This window comes from Somniosus microcephalus, chromosome 13 (genome assembly GCF_052327205.1).
Source record: "Somniosus microcephalus isolate GS21.2 chromosome 13, FLI_Smic_1.0, whole genome shotgun sequence".
Lineage (NCBI taxonomy): Eukaryota > Metazoa > Chordata > Chondrichthyes > Squaliformes > Somniosidae > Somniosus > Somniosus microcephalus.
The window spans coordinates 151,046,281-151,065,343 of record NC_140999.1 but is presented as its reverse complement, the minus strand read 5'-3'; the positions used below and the strand labels follow the sequence as shown (position 1 = coordinate 151,065,343).

Genomic DNA, 19,063 nt, shown 5'->3' with positions numbered 1-19,063 from the left:
GGTGGTCCTCCAATGTCTGATGGCAGTGACTGAGTCCTGAGGATAGCCAGGTTGTGCAGCATGCAGCACACTACAACGAAATGGGAGACTTGCTCAGGCGAGTACTGTAGGGCTCCTCCGGAATGGTCCAAACAGCGGAACCGTTGCTTGAGCACGCCGATTGTGTGCTCAATGATGTTCCTGGTAGCTTGATGGCTGTCATTGTATCGCTCTTCAGCAGGGGTGCTGGGCGCACGGAGCGGGGTCATCAGCCAGGTGCACAAAGGATAGTCTTTGTCCCAGAGAAGCCATCCTCATGGGTGAGCCTGGGCTTCGAAAATGTCTGCCACATAAGTCTGGCGCAGGATGAAGGCATCGTGGCTGCTGCCTGGAAAGCAGGCATTGACAGCTAGAATGAGCTGCCTGTGGTCACACACCAACTGGACGTTGAGCGAATGGTAGCCCTTCCAGTTGCGGTAATCCTCGGCATTCTCTAGAGGTGCCCGCAAAGCCACATGCGTGCAGTCAATGGCTCCCTGGACCATGGGGAAGCCCGCTATTCCTCCAAATCCCATTGCACGCTCTTACTGCTTGTCCAGGGTCATGGGGAAGGAGATGTACTGACGTCTCCTTCTGAAAAGGGCATTGGTCACCTGGTGGATGCAGCAATGTACCGCGAAGTGGGAGATGTTGGCAATGTCCCCAGTAGCGGATTGGAAGGAGTCGGTGGCATAGAAGTTGAGAGCCACCGTCACCTTCACTGCCACCGACAGAGACGTCCTGCTCCTCAGCTGTGGCTGCAGATCTCTGCGAAGCAGGTGGCAGATCTCAGTGACTACCTCCCTTCTGAATCACCGCCTCCGAACACACTGCTCCTCAGACATGTTCAGATATGAGAACTGCTGGCGGTATACCCTGGGTGGGTAAGGCCTCCTGTGCCGACGCCTGTTGGCCCTTCTCCATCTGGCCATGACTGGCACTCTCTTATGGCGTCTCTGAGCCCTTTGAATGCAATGCAGTAAGCCAACGTTTCCACCCATTGCAGCCCCCATTATATGTGGCGACTCAAGGCTATGGCATTGAAAGTTAAATCCAAGTGCAAAGCACTGGCCTGAAGCCAGAAGTACTTGTGTGAGCGCTGAGTCAAACCAGAAAGCTCTCTCCCTTTGTCTCTCTCCAAATATCCGTCTGTCACACAGAAGGATTGCCACAAAATGGCTGCCACTTATAATGCAGGAGGAGTCCCCTTTAAATAGCGCCCCCCGCAGCGATTGGGAACTGTTCCCCTCTACCAGTCGCTGGGGGCGCCAGGCGCACAGAAGGGCGGCGCCACTGAAGTTCTGGTTCGGGGCGCACCAAGGGCATTGCACCATGAAATGACGTCAGGATCTACGCGCGCAGCTGAGCGGGCGCTGCAGTTTTGCGCCGCCGCTAAATCTTGAGTGAAGTTCGCGAGAGGCGCAGATCGCGCCGTGCCCGGGCGCTAGCTGCTTAGCGCCCCACTTCTCCTCCTCTTAAGGCGATAGCGGCTGGCGCTAACAACTGAATTTCTAGGCCAATAATTTTTAAAACTTCCATACATCTCTTATCAAGAACTCCTAGGGAGTCATTTTAACTTTGGTCGATGCTGTAAAATGAACAATATCAAATTAGTCGTCCATTATACAGCCTGCCTGATTTTCCTTTCCATTGAAGTCAATGGAAAGCAAAATTGGGTGAGGTGCATGAAATAACAACAGAAAATGCTGGAAATACTCAGCAGGCCAGGCATCTGTGGAGAGAGAAGCAGAGTTAATGTTTCAGGTCTGGGACCCTTCATCAGAACTGGAAAAAGCTGGAGATGTAACAGATATTAAGCAGGTGCAGAGACGGGCGGGGGGGGTGGGGTGTTAGGAGGGGAGGAAGGAGTTGAAAGAACATCCTGTACTTTTGTAAGAGGCAGGAAAGATAAAATGTTGCAAATGGGAATGGCAAAAATCATACTGCATGAAAAATGGGGGCAGGGATAATTATCTGAAATTGTTGAACTCGATGTTGAGTCCGGCAGACTGTAAAGTGCCCAATTGAAAGATGAGGCGCTGTACCTCGAGCTTACGTTGAGCTTCATTGGAACAATGCAATAGGCCGAGGACAGAGAGATCAGAGTGGGAGTGAAGCGGTGAATTAAAGGGACAGGCGACCGGAAGCTCAGGGTCACCCTTACGGACTGAACGGAGGTGTTCCACAAAGCGGTCGCCCAATCTGCGTTTGGTCTCCCCAATGTAGAGGAGACCGCATCGTGAGCAGCGAATACAGTATATTAAATTGCAAGAAGTACAAGTAAATCGCTGTTTCACCTGGAAGGGGTGTTTGGGGCCCTGGACAGTGGGGAGGAGGTAAAAGGGCATGTGTTGCACCTCCTGCGCTTGCACGGGAAGGTGCCAGGTGAAGGAGAAGGGCTGTTGGGGGTGATTGAGGAGTGGACCAGGGTGTCGCAGAGGGAGTGGTCCCTTCGGAATGCTGAAAGGGGAGGTGAGGGGAAGATGTGTTTGGTGGTGGGATCACATTGGAGGTGGTGGAAATGGCAGAGGATGATCCGTTGAATGTGGAGGCTGGTGGGGTGAAAGGTGAGGACAAGGGGGACCCTATCGCGGTTCTGGGAGGGAGGGGAAGGGGTGAAAGCAGAAGTGCGGGAAATAGAACGGACACGGTCAAGGGCCGTGTCAACCACGGTAGAGGGGAATCCTCGGTTGAGGAAAAAGGAAGGCATGTCGGAAGCACTAGTATGGAAGGTGGCATCGTCAGAACAGATGCGGCGGAGACGGAGAAACTGGGAGAATGGAATAGAGTCCTTGCAGGAAGCGGGGTGGGAGGAAGTGTAGTCCAGGTAGCTGTGGGAGTCGGTGGGCTTGTAGTGGATGTTTGTTGAAAGCCGATCGCCAGAAATGGAGACGGAGAAGGAAGGGAAGGGAAGAGTCGGAGATGGACCATGTGAAGGTGAGGGAAGGGTGGAAATTGGAAGTAAAGTGAATGAACTTATCTAGTTCAGGGCGAGAGCAGGAAACGGCACCAATACAGTCATCGATGTACCGGAAAAAGAGGTGAGGGAGGGGACCTGAGTAGGACTGGAACAAAGAATGTTCCACATATCCCATGAACAGGCAGGCATAGTTAGGGCCCATGTGGGTTCCCATAGCAAAACCTTTAATTTGGAGGAAGTGAGTGGAGTCAAAGGAGAAGTTGTTCAATGTGAGAACAAGTTCAGCCAGGCGGAGGAGGGTGGTGGTGGATGGGGACTGGTTGGGCCTCTGTTCAAGGAAGAAACGGAGCGCCCGAAGGTCGTCCTGGTGGGGGGATGGAGGTGTAGCGGGATTGGACGTCCATAGTGAAAAGGAGACGGTTGGGGCCAGGAAACTGGAAACTGTTAAAGTGACGGAGGGCGTCGGAAAAGTCGCGAATGTAGGTGGGAAGAGACTGGACAAGGGGAGAAAAAATAGAGTCGAGATAGGAAGAGATAAGTTCTGTGGGGCAAGAACAGGCCGAAACGATGGGTCTACCAGGGCAGTCCTGTTTGTGAATCTTGGGAAGGAGGTAGAAGTGGGCTGTGCGGGGTTGGGGGACTATGAGGTTGGCGGCCATGGAGGGAAGATCTCCAGAGGAGATGAGGTCAGTGACACACTTGGAAACAATGGCTTGATGTTTGCTAGTGGGGTCATGGTCCAGGCGGAGGTAGGAGGAGGTGTTGGAGAGTTATCCCTGCCCCCATTTTTCATGCAGTATGATTTTTGCCATTCCCATTTGCAACATTTTATCTTTCCTGCCTCTTACAAAAGTACAGGATGTTCTTTCAATTCCTTCCTCCCTTCCTAACGCCCCCCCCCCCCACCTGTCTCTGCACCTGCTTAATATGTTACATCTCCAGCCTTTTCCAGTTCTGATGAAGGGTCCCAGACCTGAAACATTAACTCTGTTTCTTTCTCCACGGATGCTGCCTGGCCTGCTGAGTATTTCCAGCATTTTCTGTTGTTATTTCAGATTTCCAGCATCCGCAGTATTTTGCTATAATATGGGTGAGGTGCATGATAGGCAGTCAATTCAATATCACCCATTGTACACCGTCAGCCAAGGTTAAAATTACACCCTTAATGTGATTGCTGAGAATCAAACTCAGGTCAATTACGGGGAAGGCAGCTGTACTCCGTTGTGTTTCAGCTGTGGCTCAGTTGGTAGCACACTTGCCTCTAAGTCAGAAGGTTGTGGGTTCAAGCTCTACTCCAGAGACTTGAGCACATAAAGCTAGGCTGGCAGTGCTGAGAGAGTGCTGCATTGTCGGAGGTGCCGTCTTTCGGCTAAGACGTTAAACCGAGGCCCCGTCTGCTCTCTCAGATGGATGTAAAAGATCCCATGGCACTATTTCGAAGAAGAGCAGGGGAGTTATCCCTGGTGTCCTGGCCAATATTTATCCCTCAACCAACATAACAAAAACAGATTATCTGGTCATTATCACATTGTTGGTTGTGGGAGCTTGCTGTGCGCAATTGGCTGCCGTGTTTCCCACGTTACAACAGTGATTACACTTCAAAAAGTACTTCAATGGCTGTAAAGCGCTTTGAGACGTCCAGTGGTCGTGAAAGGTGCTATATAAATGCAAGTCTTTCTTTTTTTACTCACCATTACAACAGCATCACATTGGCCTGGATATTGTGGTCAGCGGTGAACAAACCACGCTCAGTGTTCATTACACTTATACTTTTTGCACTGCAACTTGTAGTAATTAGAGAGTCAAAAACAGCACTCTGCAGGCGATCTGGGACCAGTGTGAACAGGACAAGCAACTCTGTATCTCCTTAACCAATCAGATTGAAGAATCTTTACTGAAACGCTTTTAAAAGTAAATTTCCAGTGCCAGATTGTTCAGCAGTAATTAAGACTTATCATGCTGTTAAAAATTCACTTACACTTGAATGGACAATCCCTAACTCTTTCTGGTGTGTTTAGTGGGTATCTATCACATAAATACCGCAACTTCACACTCTTCTGTGTGTTTCAATGCTGAGTTGCTTGGTAAGGTACTGTTAGAGAGAAAGACTTGCATTTATATAGCGCCTTTCACTGCCTCAGGACGTCCCAAAATGCTTTACAGCCAATGAAGTACGTTTGAAGTGTAGTTACTGTTGTAATGTAGGAAACGTGGCAGCCAATTTGCGCACAGTAAGTTCCCACAAACAGCAATGTGATAATGACCAGTTAATCTCTTTTTTAGTGATGTTGATTGAGGAATAAATATTGGTCAGATCACCAGGGATAACTCCCCTGCTCTTCTTCTAAATAGTGCCATGGGATCTTTTACATCCAACTGAAAGAGCCGGGGGGTCCTCAGTTTAACGTCTCATCCGAAAGACAGCACCTACGACAGTACAGCACTCCCTCAGCACTGCACTGGAGAGTCAGCCTAGATTTTTGTGCTCAAGTCTCCAGAGCGGGATTATAAACCTAAAACATTCTGACTCAGAGGCGAAAGTGATACCAACTGAGCCACATCTGACACGTGAGCATAGTTTGTGGAGGAGCAGGGCAACTCGGACAGCAACTTCATAATTTCTGCATTTAACTGTGCATGTGCGGACGCCAGAAGTTGCTGTGTAACCCTGTGACACCATGGAATGGGGTGAAAATCATGGGATTTTAGCTCTCAAACTAAGAGGGAAATGTAGGAAATAAAAAGGCTCATTTAAAAATTGTATTAAGTAAAGAAAATTTGGAACTAGTTATTCAGAATATTAGTGTGTATGTAAAATGGTGAAATGATGAAAACAGGTACATAAATGATTACACACTTATTTTATTTACAAAGTTAAAAAGAAATCGTTCCCATACAACTTGTAATGTGTGTTGTTACAAACAGTGACAAATAATGGAAAGATTTTTTTAATTAATTACTATATAAAAGTAATGGATGGAAATGTGTACTGATATATACAGAAATTTACATAAAATACATTTCTCAAGCAAAAAGATTTAGAATATACATTATCTTATACCATTGATTGCTAATACACTCATGCAAGTGGTATTCACTTTTAATTAAAAGTGTAACAAACTATTGTATTGCTATTGATTGAGTCAAGATAGTCAAATCTTCAACTATGTTGCAGCTGATGTCTCTTATATTGAGATGCTTCCTAGTGCTTACATTCGCATTCTGCTATATTGAAAGATATATGGTTAACGTTCCTCCAATCTCCTATATTGTGCAAACAGTGCAGCCCAGTGTCATCCAGCAGAGGGAGCTCACAGCCCAACAAATGAATACCAGGGGCGGGACTTTACGTCCTCAACTGGCCAAACTGCGGTTGTCAGTTAAACATCCAAGGTTATCAAAGGATTCTACATATGTTTCACGCTTTAAAGCAGCAGTGTAGCCTCAAGATCTCGTGACAAAGACTTTTAATGATTTCTGCAAAGCAATGAATGGCTGATATGTAGTAAGTGAAAGTGTTCACTTCAACCTTTTTTGCTGTGAAGATGCTAATTAGTGCTGGAAACTCAATATTAAAGGGATGATCTGTGTATTAAACAGGAGTAGTTCAAAGCCGAACGTTTCCTTTTAAATTCTTTAGAAACGTAGGACATGTTTAAACTTTTAGTATAGCAACTTTTTTTTACACTGTACAATCTTGTATGGAAATAAACTGCTCTTAGTGTTGCAGCATGTTAAAGGGTTCCAACTTATTTGTAAGCACGTGGGCAGTTATAATGACAGGCACAGGTGATGATGAACATCATCTGCTGTTTCACAATCCTGCCATGCCTGCACTTGAACTCCACAGGCTCTGATCTGGTTTTGTGTGGAGTGCAGCAGCGACTATCAGTGCATGAACCACAGTATATGGGTCTGTACGTCTTAACACTAATGCAATTGTTGTATTCAAATTGAATTGGTTGAGGGGCCGTTGTTGTTGGCTCGCAAATCTTCCTCCTCTGGAAAAAAAGGACACACGTGGTATGATATAAACAGAACACAACAATTAGCTGTGAAAAGCAATTATCCGGCTTGAAAATACATCTCACTTGTGGTTTGTTAGTTCATTATAGTGTCCAATCATTGTGTAATATCGCAATTTCACAGCAGCAAAAATATCACTATAACTGACTTTACCTGAGACTGATAATAACCACAAAATAAAAACAGAAAATGCTGGAACTACTCAGCAGATCAGGCAGCATCTGTGGAGAGAGAAACAGAGTTAACGTTTCAGGTCGATGACCTTTCGTCAGAACTCTGATGAAAGGACATCGGCCTGAAACGTTAACTCTGTTTCTCTCTCCACAGATGCTGCCTGACTTGCTGAGTATTTCCAGCATTTTCTGTTTTTATTTCAGATTTCCAGCATCCGCAGTATTTTGCTTTTGTATACAGGAAACTCTCGATTTACCGGCACCTAAATAACCGGAAATCTCGGTTAACCGGCAAAATTCAGGAGTAGGTTCAGGTAAGTTTTACTTCATATTACTTGCCTTCCTCGATCTATTGCTGTGCAATCGGGTGTGGCTGCAGCTGTTGCTAAGCTACAGAGACGCTTGGAACTTGTGGCCATTGTTCTGCACCTGTTGCTAAGCAACAGGGTTTGTTGCTTTATACGGAGCTCTCAGCTCTCCGTATCTTTTAAATATAGCTCTCGGTTATCCGGAATTTTTGATGAACCGGTACCACGTCGGTGCCGGATAAAAAAGAGTTTCCTGTAACTAATAAATATCCCTTCAGCTTTGCACGTGACATAGCTATCAATAGCATCTTCTGCATAATGGAGCATTGTAACAAGACAATGCAGAGCTTCACAAAGCAATCCCAACTACTATGGCCCTGATTTTGTGGTCAGCAGCAAACGAACGGCGTCAGCCGTTCATTACACTTACCCACAGACTTTTTATGGGCTTTTGCACTGGAACTTGCAGTGATTAGAAAGCCATTTCAGCGCAGCACCCTCTACAGGGGATCTGGGACATGTGTGAACAGGGCAAGCAACTGTGTGTCTGCTTAACCAATCAGACTGAGCCACACCGAGTCTAAACCAAGAGGTGTCAGTTAAAATAGTGAATTCAATGCCAAATCAGATACAGAAAGGAAAATAAAGAGAGGGAAAGAAAGATGGGATTAAGAGAGAGAGATAAAAGGGACAGAAAGAAAAAGTAAAAAATAAGTTTTATTTTTTTTTAATCGCCAATATTAATTAAAATCTGAAGGAATGAGACTCAGCACTTGTAGAAGTTAATTTTCAGTGCCAGAGAGATTATTTGGCAGTAATTAAGACTTATCACGCTGTTAAATATTCACTTACACTTAAAGGGGCAAGCCCTAACTTTTTTTCTGGCATGTTTAGTGGGTATCTATCACATAAGTAATACAACTTCATGCCCTTCCATGTATTTCAATGCCGAGTGTCTCGGCGCGATACTGTTATAGCACAGCTTCTGGAGGATCAGAGCAACTCGGACAGCAACTTCCTGATTTCCGCATTTAACCGCACCATGTGTGGTTGCCGGAAGTTGCTGTCTGATTTACTCTTTAATAACGGTGAGCTCCGATAGCCTCACTGTTATTTTTACCGCAGAATCCGGGCCATTGGGTTGAGGGTCTGTATTTAGAAACAGGGCTATCAAAGATCAGCCAATACTATCTTTATTTGGCACTCACTAAAACACACTTCCAGTAGTTCTGATAATTATATAAACTACTGATTATGCTCTCGGTTGGACCTTTTGTTTATGTAGCAAACACTCATCTTTCTATTGTTCTCTCTGTTTTGGTATAAGGGTGCTCATTCAATACATACCATCAGTTAATATGGAGTACTAAACCAATAATTCAAATTCTTTCAACTACCAATATAGTGTTTAGCTCTTATTTAGGTTAGAAATCTTCTATTTTTTAAACTTATTACAAGGTGCTTCATCAACAACAACTTTATTGCTGAATAAATTACTAGCTGGTAAAAGATTTACTATTGCTCACCATCTGAGTTTGTTTGGCATGGTCCTGTTGGCATGGTTTCACTATACAAAGTTGGCTTTGTGTCTCCAAAATACAATGGCGGTTCTTGTTGGAAACCCGGGTAGACATCCCTATCCCACAACTCCTGGAACAGGCACTCCACTCACTGCTTTGCTCTGGGCAGTTGTAAGTCACACTGGAGGGATATCTTCCATAGAATGCTTCCGATCTGAATGCTGAAGATAAAATAAGCAATAATCTTAGTTATTTCAAAATCAGTCATAAAATGAACAAACTAACAACTCATGCATATATTTAGGCTGTCAAATAGGCTACTACAATAAGAACACTGTATATTTAAATCTAATACTTTTGCCAACCATTATATTGTCATTGCAGGATATAAATCAAAAATTCTGTTGGGAAATTTTTAGCACCAGCAAATGACAGCTACACACAAAAAAACGACCATAGTGATGGTTTCTGTTTTAAAGTTTCCAACACTCTATATTCATGCTCACTACAATAAACAGCCCCTATGGCCTGTCCCACACCACGTGAATGGATCATATAGTTCAGGCTAAAACAATAACAGTGTTTATGGCTGATGTTTGACGGACGGGCCTTATTGCATGCCATTGTTCGGCTGCCCAGGCATAGGAATACTGATAGGCAGCTCGCCCGATTGAGTGAAGAGATTTTCGCCTCAGACTTCCAGTATTTAAAGGGCGAATGCACCTCTTAAAAAGAGAGTATAGCCACCCTCAAAAAGTGTTGCCTGCTGACTGTAATCAATTTCACAGCAACACTTATTGTTTCACTGGCACTCAGAATTGTCAGTTCTGTTGTTTAATTTGGTGATTTCTCAGCATTTGCTGTTTATTCTGTATCCCTCAGAAGTGCCAGCTCCATTGTTTCTCCACTTGATGCCATATCTGCAGAATGTCGAGAGCAAGACCTTCAGTGACATTGTGGTGAAGGTACTGGTGGAGCAGGTTCACAAGCGGACCAATGCCCTCTTCCCAAAGGATGGCACCAGGGCGTCGAAACACCCCCAGTTGCAGTCTTGAAGGAAGGTCGCTGAGGTGGTGAGCGCGCATGGCATTACCCCAAGGACATGACTTCAGTGCAGGAAGAGGTTCAGTACAGCAAGGATGAGATACAGGGCTTCCTGTCTCCATTTAGATGAGTCGCACCTTTCCATAGCGGTGTTTTGCCAAACCCCCACCCCCGCCATACATACTTCACTCTTCTCCCCCCTCGCTCTGCCTACTTCTTCTCCAATCACAGCAGGTCACGGCTGCAACTTTCCTTCTCCTTACAAATAGACACTCATCTGCAGCTTATGCCCTCACAAGTCACAAAGAGCAGTCTGAGTGTGACTGCTCACAACTCGCAGGCCTTTCACTCCTGCTAATTGCTACCACCTTTTCTTATTGCAGCCATTCCCATCCTTCTACAAACTTGCTGCTTCTCCAGCTCTGCATGCTCTCCAGATGAAAAAGGCTCACACAGCTGAATAGCATGTAACAAAAAAAAACTTTCTTAACTCTTTTTTCAGGAGAAGATGATGCATAATAGGAAGAGGACCTGAGCTGAGGGCGGGGAGGGGGGCAGGGTGAGGGGATTGCATCCACCCATGCACCCACTAAGTCTGATGGAGGAGAAAAGCATGCAGACTTTGGGCCAGGGAGCATTGATGAAGGCAAAGCTGACACAAGCCCACAATAAAGTTTCTGCCTTTATTACTACTCTCGCTCTCTTTCCTCTCACAATCCTGAATGTAAACTGTGTGGCACCTCAGTACTGCCTGATAATCCTCAACAGCTTTGTTAACTGCCATCCCCACACTAACCGTTGTTCCTTTTTACTTTCTCTAGGCTCTCCTCATTCTACACAACAGGAAGCTCAAGATTTGAAGGAGTTGAACCCTCCCAAAGATGCATTCTCCTTCGCACAATCTTCTTCAGACACCAGTTCAGAGATTGGCACCCCAGTTGGGATAGAGAGTGGGGCAGAGGCAGATGCACAGGGTGAGTCACCCAGCACTAATGAGCAGGAGCAGGAGACGGTAGAAAGGGAAGCCCGGGACCTGGCTTTCCGGAGGGCAAGACCAGGTCCCAGCTCTGCTATAGAGGATCGAGATGCAGACCTCAAAGGCCCAGCCTACTGAAGAAAACTCCTTGACATGCACCAGCATGTACGGCATTCTGGCCAGTTTCATGAGCAGTCTGCTGTCTACCATAGTGTGTGTGATCACCTCTGGGGACGCTGTAGACAGGAACTCTACACAGGAGTCTGTGTCATCAGCTTTGGAAGCTTTGATTGAAGCTCAAGACAGATGCCTTACAGGCTCCGGGCTCCTTGGTATTCGCCAGTTTCAAAATACTGGTTTCAACACATGGATATGGGTTTCCAAAGTGTCACTGATTTTGTACAGTCTCACTTTCACCTATCCGATCATAGCCAGAGCATCGCCAGCAATGGCTTCTCTTCTTGCCCTTGCAATATTACCTCAAATCCACAAAGGATCTGTCTTTGGTTCCTCTCACCTTCCACATCTACATGCTGCCTCTTGATTAAATCATCTGCAGACATATCTATCTCTGTAACCTCCTCCCGCCCTACAACCACCCCCCCCCCCCAAACTTTCTGTTTCTCTGAGCATTATCCCCCTCCCTTTACCTCACCATGGGTCACCATGTTTAGGCCCCACACTCTAATTTTCTCCTTAAACCCCTCTCTCTCCACCTGTTCCTTTAAGACCCTCCTTAAAGCTTTGGTCAAACTTTTGGGCACCCCTCCTAATATATCCTTCTTTGGCTCAATATCCATTGTTGTCTGATTATGCCTCTGTGAAGTGCCTTGCACTGTTTTTCGACATTAAAAAGTGTTATATAAGTGCAAATTGTTGTTATAATGTTTTTGCTGTATGAAAGGATCAACAATTAAATATTTAACAACCAAGGAAGTGGCTAACATTTCTACTGCAAATATGGATGGCCTTTTGCCTCTCCGGCCATATTGTTTCAGGTTACAGAGATTATTACCAATCCTAATTCAGTCAAAATGTTTTCATCCTTTCCCATTCCTGCTCCACACGTTAGAGATGGGTGAAGTATCAGCTATCATTCCAGGCTATCTGTTTGATTATTTTGTGCTATGAAGACTTTTAAGTGACAAACTGGCAAAGTATGGTTTAAAACACTGTACTGAGCAGTATAGAATATATCAAGCATGCCTATACTGATCAACCAAATCAATCACTATAATTAGATTCCATTGTTCTGATAACGCATGAGGGTTGCAGTGTAAAGCAAGGATAATATTTACAAAAGAACTCTGAATAAGTACCTGCCAAAGCATTGCCAAAGATACCATTGTCTTGCTTCTCACATATCCATCGAGGACAGCATTCTCCTGGGATCTCAACACGTTTTGGATAAGGGCAGTCTGGACCAGGCAGGCGGACATCTTCACTACAGCGTGGGATGCAACCAATTCCTCCATCTGAGCACCAACAGTGATATTTACAGCTGGGCTGGAATACATCACCATCCTTATAGATCACCCCATTGAATTCACATGTTCCAGCTTCAAGTGCTAGACACAATTTAAAAATGTTCATAATTCATATCTCATTTACACTAAACTTCACTGTAATATAGTTCAATGTTCAAAAAATATCACTATATAGCCATGTCATTTCACTAATTTATATTATAATATAGAATATATATAATGGCTTGGATTTTGTGATCAGCGACGATGTTCATTACCCTTACACTTCCCCACAGACTTTCTATGGGCTTTGCACTGGAACTTGCTGTGATTAGAGCGCTTTACAGGGGATCTGGGACATGTGTGAACAAGGCAAGCAACTGTGTATCTCCTTAACCAATCACATTGAGATGTATAAAGTCTAAACCAGGAAGTGTAAATTAGAATATTTTATTCAATGCCAAATCAGATACAGAAAGTGAAACAGAGGAAAAAAGATGGGATTAAGAGAGAGATATTAAAAGAGACAGAAAGATTTATTTTTAAATCTCAAACAATAATTACAATCTGAAGGAAAGAGACACCATACTTTTAAAAGTTAATTTTCAGTGGCAGAGAGATTGTTTAGCAATAATTAAGACTTACATGCTGTTAAAAATCAACTTACACTAGAATGGAAAAACCCTAATTTTTTTTCTGGTGAGTTTAGTGGGTAATCTTAATCTCTCTTAATCCTATCTTTCTTTCCCTCTCTTTATTTTGCTTTCTGTGCATGATTTTACATTAAATATTCCTGGTTTAGACTGTGGGCTGGATTTTCATTCAGAAGTCGGGAAGGTGGCAGGACTACAACTTTCGGGTTGTAGTCCCGCCTCCATCGAGATGCGGCCAATCCACGTGATTTTAACTTGATTGACCTTGTTGAGCCCGCCCAGCGGGCTCAGCAGGCCAATTAAGGGCCACCCGGCAACAGGTGATGTCACAGACTGAAATTTCATCTGTCAAGACGTGTTGACAGATGAAATATCAGAGTTTCACAGCTGTTTGAAGCTGTCAAACACTGACAGTCTTACTTCTAACCTGAGTCCTTCTACGCAGACTCAGTTAGAAATCTCGCCGGCACTGAAAGCTGCAGGCTGTCATTTTTGACAGCTCGCGGCCATTCTGCTTTCTGTGCCGGCTGAATGATGGACTCCCGAAACCTAGAGGAAGAAAGGCTGTAAAGATAAGTACAGGTAATTTAAACTTCTTTACACACTTTAGACACACCAAACACACTTACCTTTGCACTCATGCACCCATCACTCACCTGAACACCGACATCTCGACCCCTCCAAGTCCTTCAACTCGATGGCCCGACTCCTCTAACTTGGCGTGGTTTGGAGCCGTCGGGAATCCCACACGACAACCTTCAAAATAGGGATTAGGCTAAAAACTGCCTGTTAACTACCTGTTAACAGGCAGTTAATTGGCACTAATCCCTTCACGCCTCGGGTCGGCGGGTCCCAGTGCGGGGCGGGTACCCACCTCCTTTGAAACTTACATGGAGGCGGGTTTTGGGCGGGATGGTGTAGGGACCCCTGAATTCGGGATTTTAGCCCCCCCGCACGCCTAAAAGCCCGCCTCACGGCACACTGAAAATCGACCCCTGTGTGTCGCAGTAAGGATTCTTCAATCAGATTGGTTGAGGAGCTATTGCTTGCCCTGTTTACACAGGTCTCAGATCCCCTGTAGAGGGCGCTGTTTCCAATGCCTGATGACTAACTTGCTGCTCAAAAGCCCACAAAAAGTCTGTGGGCAGCTGTAAGCGTAATGAACGGCGAGTATTATTTGTTCTCCGCTGACCACAAATACCAGGCCATATTATATTATAATAAAACATATTATTCATCGATTGTATTAATAACTAGTTGACGAAAATCTAAAACTTTAACTTGTTATACATCTGTCAATTTCACCAGGTGACTAGTAGGTTCTAGGAATAACTTCAGAATTACTGTTAACACAAAGAAAATAGAACAAAATGTTACGCAAACTAGATTTGAAATGACTTAGCCTCAAACATCAACAGTTGCACTGTTTGACCAAGAAAGCGTCACTCTGGAATGGGCGCTTTAAGATGATTAAATAATGAGGTGAAAGTTATATATCTGTCCTGTATTTCAGCATAGATCCTGCACAGTTGAACATTATGCTACTGTTATTTCAAATCCAGTTTTTTGGGCCGAAATCCTCATTTATCGCTTGCATATCTACAAACCTATGCACAGAAGAATGCACTCACTATCCAACTTTATGCATAATGTTTTGTACTACATAGAAAGAAGAAAGAAAGAACATTCTATAGCGCTTTTCATGATCTCTGGGCATTCCAAAGGGCTTCATAACCAATTAAGTATTTTTTAAAGTGTAGTCACTGTTGTCATGTATGGAAGGACTTAGGTACAAATGGCTGCACTCTGATTAAAACATGGCACCATACAAGTTGACAATATTCTGTTGATATTTTGGACTTTTAACAAAGTCCAAAATATCTATCAATGCTCACAGAAGCAAACAGAATCATGGCTAGAGAGCTGGTTAAAGTAAGATCTCTGACAGCGAAACAAAACCCCCATCTTCCCACCTGGTTTATGAACGGAAATTGTAATATTTCCAGATCCATCATGATTCAGGTATTTAATGGGAATTTCATATTAAATACAGGTACAGACAGAAAAATAGGAAGCCTTGCCATGTGTTCTGCCTGCTTTCAAAATAGGCACCAAGATTCTCCGAGAACATATACAGGTTCGGATTTCATGGTCAGCGGCAAAGTGACGGCGCTCGCCGCTGCCCTCGAAGAAAGCTGCCTACAAAGATCTAGCAATCTCTGTGGCGTCAATTTCACCTCTCCCGACATTAATTTGAATCTGACGCCAAGTCTAGGGGATCTCCAGCATCCAGCAACAATGATGTCATCAAGCAGGCTAACCAGCCAATCACATTGAAAAATTCTCACAGACCGCAAACCAGGAAGTAAAATGCATTGATTTTCCTTCACTTTTTAATCATTTTACAGATAGCAAAATAAAAGTTGGGGCATACACATGGGATTAAGGTAAAAGTTGCAATATCATAAACAAACGTAAAAAAAATTACATCAAAAATCATGGAATTTTTATCATAGTGGAAAGATTTGACATTCCACAAATATAAAATTCATTTTTCAGGGCCAGAACAGTTGTTCAGCAGTAATTATGACTCAGTACGCCATTAAAAACCCTGTTACACCTCATTCAACAAGGCTTAACTTTTGGGGGGAGGGTTTTAACGGCGATATTCCAGTGTAAAAGGGGAAGTGTTCGTCAGTTCAGTAATTTCAATTGATTGCTGGCTCTGGGGACCTATGGAGGAGCAGGGAATGACTGTCAGCAACTTCTAGATTTCCACGTTTAACTGTGCATGTGCGGACGCCAGAAGTTGCTGTTAGATTCACAGTTGTAATGACGCCAAATGCTGACAGTTTTGCTGTCATTACAACCACAAATTCAGGGCCATAATGATTATTTTATTTTAAAATGGTACTAAATGAGAAAAGACTGATGTAAATTTGATCCACACAGATGCTCTGTGAAGCCTGATGTTGGATTAGGCCACTAGCGTTGGATTAGGCTATATGTAAAATCAGTGAATGCTTATATTTGGATGGGTCAGGCAGGAGATACAGTGAAGACTGATGATGGATTGAGCCACACTCTTTGAAGGCTGCTCTGGGATTAGATAAGTAGATACACATTTAAAATCAGATTGTCTTTTCCAGTCATGACCCAGTACTGACAGGAATAGTTTGTCTTCCTGAAAAAGTGTTCCACTGTGCACATGTTCGTAAACAAAGATGTTCAATACTTGCATTAATGTGCTTTGTATTGCAGTCTATATTGGGAAAGCCAAGCACAGATTGCATGACCATTTTGCCAAACCTCTTCATTCTCCTCAGAAGTGTGATCTTGACTTGCCTGTGACTCATTACTTCAACTCCTATTCTCACTGAGTAGGAATCATGAACCCCCTCTAAGACATGGATTATACTCAATCTCTTCACAGGCTGCATTTCCCATTCCAACGTATCCACTGGCTTCCTCCACCCAAAGATATTGGATTACTGAATCAGCCACAGAGGGTTGGCTTGCTTCTGATCTTCCATTGCCAGGAATGTCCTCTTGGAGCCACCTCAGCCCAAAGAGACCTACCCTTCCCCAAGGAGAGCAATCACTTGTTGCTCAAATCAATTTAATGGGCGACATAAATAAAAAACTGAACTGTGTCTGCTGATTGATCTTAATGAACTAACACTATCGTTAAATGTGACTGAAAACACCTGATCTACATGATAAAGTCAGAAGGTACTGCAGTATTGTAACCTGCAAATTCATAGCGATTAAATTCAATATTGCAGTGTTCACTTGACACCGAGTTCGTGTAAAAAACAGTTTGACACGGTGGTGGAGTGACTCCAGGTTTGGTCTTCTGGAAGCACATGATGCAATGGGCCGAAAGGCCTTCTTCCAAACCTTGTGCGTTATCTTATAGATATATACACAATTAAGGATTACCTTTTTATTGATAAGTAAACTTACAGGTACATATCCCTCTGGTCCCAGAGTAGCTGATGCTGTGATCACAGAACAGATCCTGATCGGGATCGCACACGTCCAAACCGGTGCAATATTCTCCCAACTGCTTCGCACAGACCCGGCAGCAACCGCAAGCATCCACAACCAGAGCAGCTCCCGGAGCGCAGCGGGGCGGAATCCGGGGACAGCGGCAGGGATAGGGGCAGAGCTGAGCACCAACCTGCGGGAGGAGACGGCAGTCATCAAAATACGGTCACCGAGGAACAGCGTGGCCTGGACAGTGTGAGAGGCGGGGCTGTGGGTGGACACATGGAATGTATGTGGGACGGCTGTGAGGTGAGTAACACCAGTAATAGTTTATTCCAACATCAAACTGAGAGAGTGGGGAGAAAGGAAAACGTTTTGTTAGTTTCCGATCCACCTTCCCCGAAATTGTCTAGTTCATGAGTGCATTCTGAATTACAATGTAAACCACGGAAACATGCTAAAAGCAACTTAAATTAAAATTAAAACCAATCCAGTAAACCAGGCCGATACATCAATTATTTTCTGTTGAATTAGAAGTCACTATATTATTATATAAAAATGCATTATGCCAGACCCCGCCCCAGCCCGAAAAAAATACAAATTTTAACATTTGCCATAAGCACACCTACTGCATGTACTTTGCTGAGGATCTGTTGACATGAGGCAATAGCTTAAACTATCACGTTCCCTAAACTGAACCCGCTTAAGTGTATACAAATGTGCAAAATAGGAACACAAATTGGTTTTCTCACCTTGTAGGCAATGCAAAGGATATAAAACGCTAATGCGCTATCAGCCCAGAGATTCCTCATGGTGTTTTGGTGCTGTCTGTTCGAAGCAGTAGTGTGGAGATTTCTGCAAAGCTGCTTGTTTTAAACTTTGCAGCCTGCGGCGAGTGGGGAAGTAGCGGTATTTATAGGGAGCTGTGACGTTAATCACAGACTGGACGGCAAACAGAGACAACTCTGGAACACCACCAACTTTGTCCGAATTCCGGATGCCAGCTGACATTTTGACATCCGCCAACATGAGGTCCAATTAGTTATTGGACGACAGTTAAAGAGCCAAATAGAAAGTTGCGTTGTTTCCCTAACTCCTCCCGATGTCCTGGGTGTTAGATAATACAGCATTCTGACCGGTCCCGTCGCTTACAAATTGTATTTGACTGCAAATGGACTGATAGGCGTTGCGTAGACTGAGTTACTTGTGTTGAATATGTACCTCAATAATGATTGTTGCCTATTTTTTGTTTGGCCAATAGGAGTGACCATCACCAGAAAAACAATTCTGCAAGTGCCCCTTTATGTTCAGGATGCACAACTGCAAAGAATAGTTTAGACCAATGTTCCCACTAAGTTGCACGTCCGCGCTGCGGTCTGGAGGTCCCGCGCAGGCTGCTCACCGGCTTTTACATGGAGGAAACTGGCCATGCCCGAAAATTTGAATGGACCACACAGCCAGCTAAAGGGACCGCGTATGAAAAAATAATTAGCGGGAACATTGGTTTAGACATAAGTCTAGTTTGAACAAAACCAAAGGAAACTCCTAATCCAAATGCTAATATTACTGTCCAGGTGCACCAGACACTCTATACCCTGCAGTGTCCACCACTGGCAGTGTACCGTTGGGATCCACATGCTCCCTTTCTAGTGCCACCTGGGCACGGACAAGGCCACGGAAGAGAGGCAGCAAGCTACAGCGACCCTCCCCATGGGCTGCGTCCAACTTGGACCTGTGAATTGAAAGAGTCAACCAGAGCGCGAGGGAGCTGATCTGCACCCAGGAATGCCCCCCACCAGCCCGGGTGCCGATCCAACAAAAGCCCTTAGAGAAGAAGCAGAGTTGATCCTTTGGGTAGTACTTCCGAAGAGGGCGAGGGTCAAGACCATTTCTGACTCAAAGGGCTGAATTTTGCCACTGGGGTTGGGCTGGGGCATGTCAGGTGGTTTTCACGTCAGGACCCCGACTC

The 19,063-nt window shown here is 44.5% G+C and overlaps 1 protein-coding gene across 1 annotated transcript; it reads right to left on the bottom strand.

Annotated features, from left to right (window-relative positions):
- Positions 1-5,782: 5,782 nt before the first annotated feature.
- On the bottom strand, positions 5,783-17,978 carry LOC147108661 (CCN family member 2-like). The gene is made up of 5 exons (XM_086005357.1): positions 17,847-17,978; positions 17,071-17,287; positions 12,305-12,553; positions 8,972-9,186; positions 5,783-6,939 (listed from the first exon to the last, which is right to left on the bottom strand). Exons 1-5 carry the CDS (start codon positions 17,904-17,906, stop codon positions 6,688-6,690), a joined length of 993 nt encoding a protein of 330 aa, XP_085861483.1. The 5' UTR covers positions 17,907-17,978; the 3' UTR covers positions 5,783-6,687.
- Between the last annotated feature and the right edge of the window lie 1,085 nt (positions 17,979-19,063).

What these genes read in the sequence shown, in the direction of transcription:
- LOC147108661 (XM_086005357.1), bottom strand. Translation starts at nt 17,906, where the DNA reads ATGAGGAATCTCTGGGCTGATAGCGCATTAGCGTTTTATATCCTTTGC. An exon ending in GACCAGAGGGATATGTACCT is followed by an intron (nt 12,554 to 17,070) that starts GTAAGTTTACTT and finishes AATTGTGTCTAG; the next exon opens with CACTTGAAGCTGGAACATGT. An exon ending in CTTTGGCAATGCTTTGGCAG is followed by an intron (nt 9,187 to 12,304) that starts GTACTTATTCAG and finishes TTTTATCTTCAG; the next exon opens with CATTCAGATCGGAAGCATTC.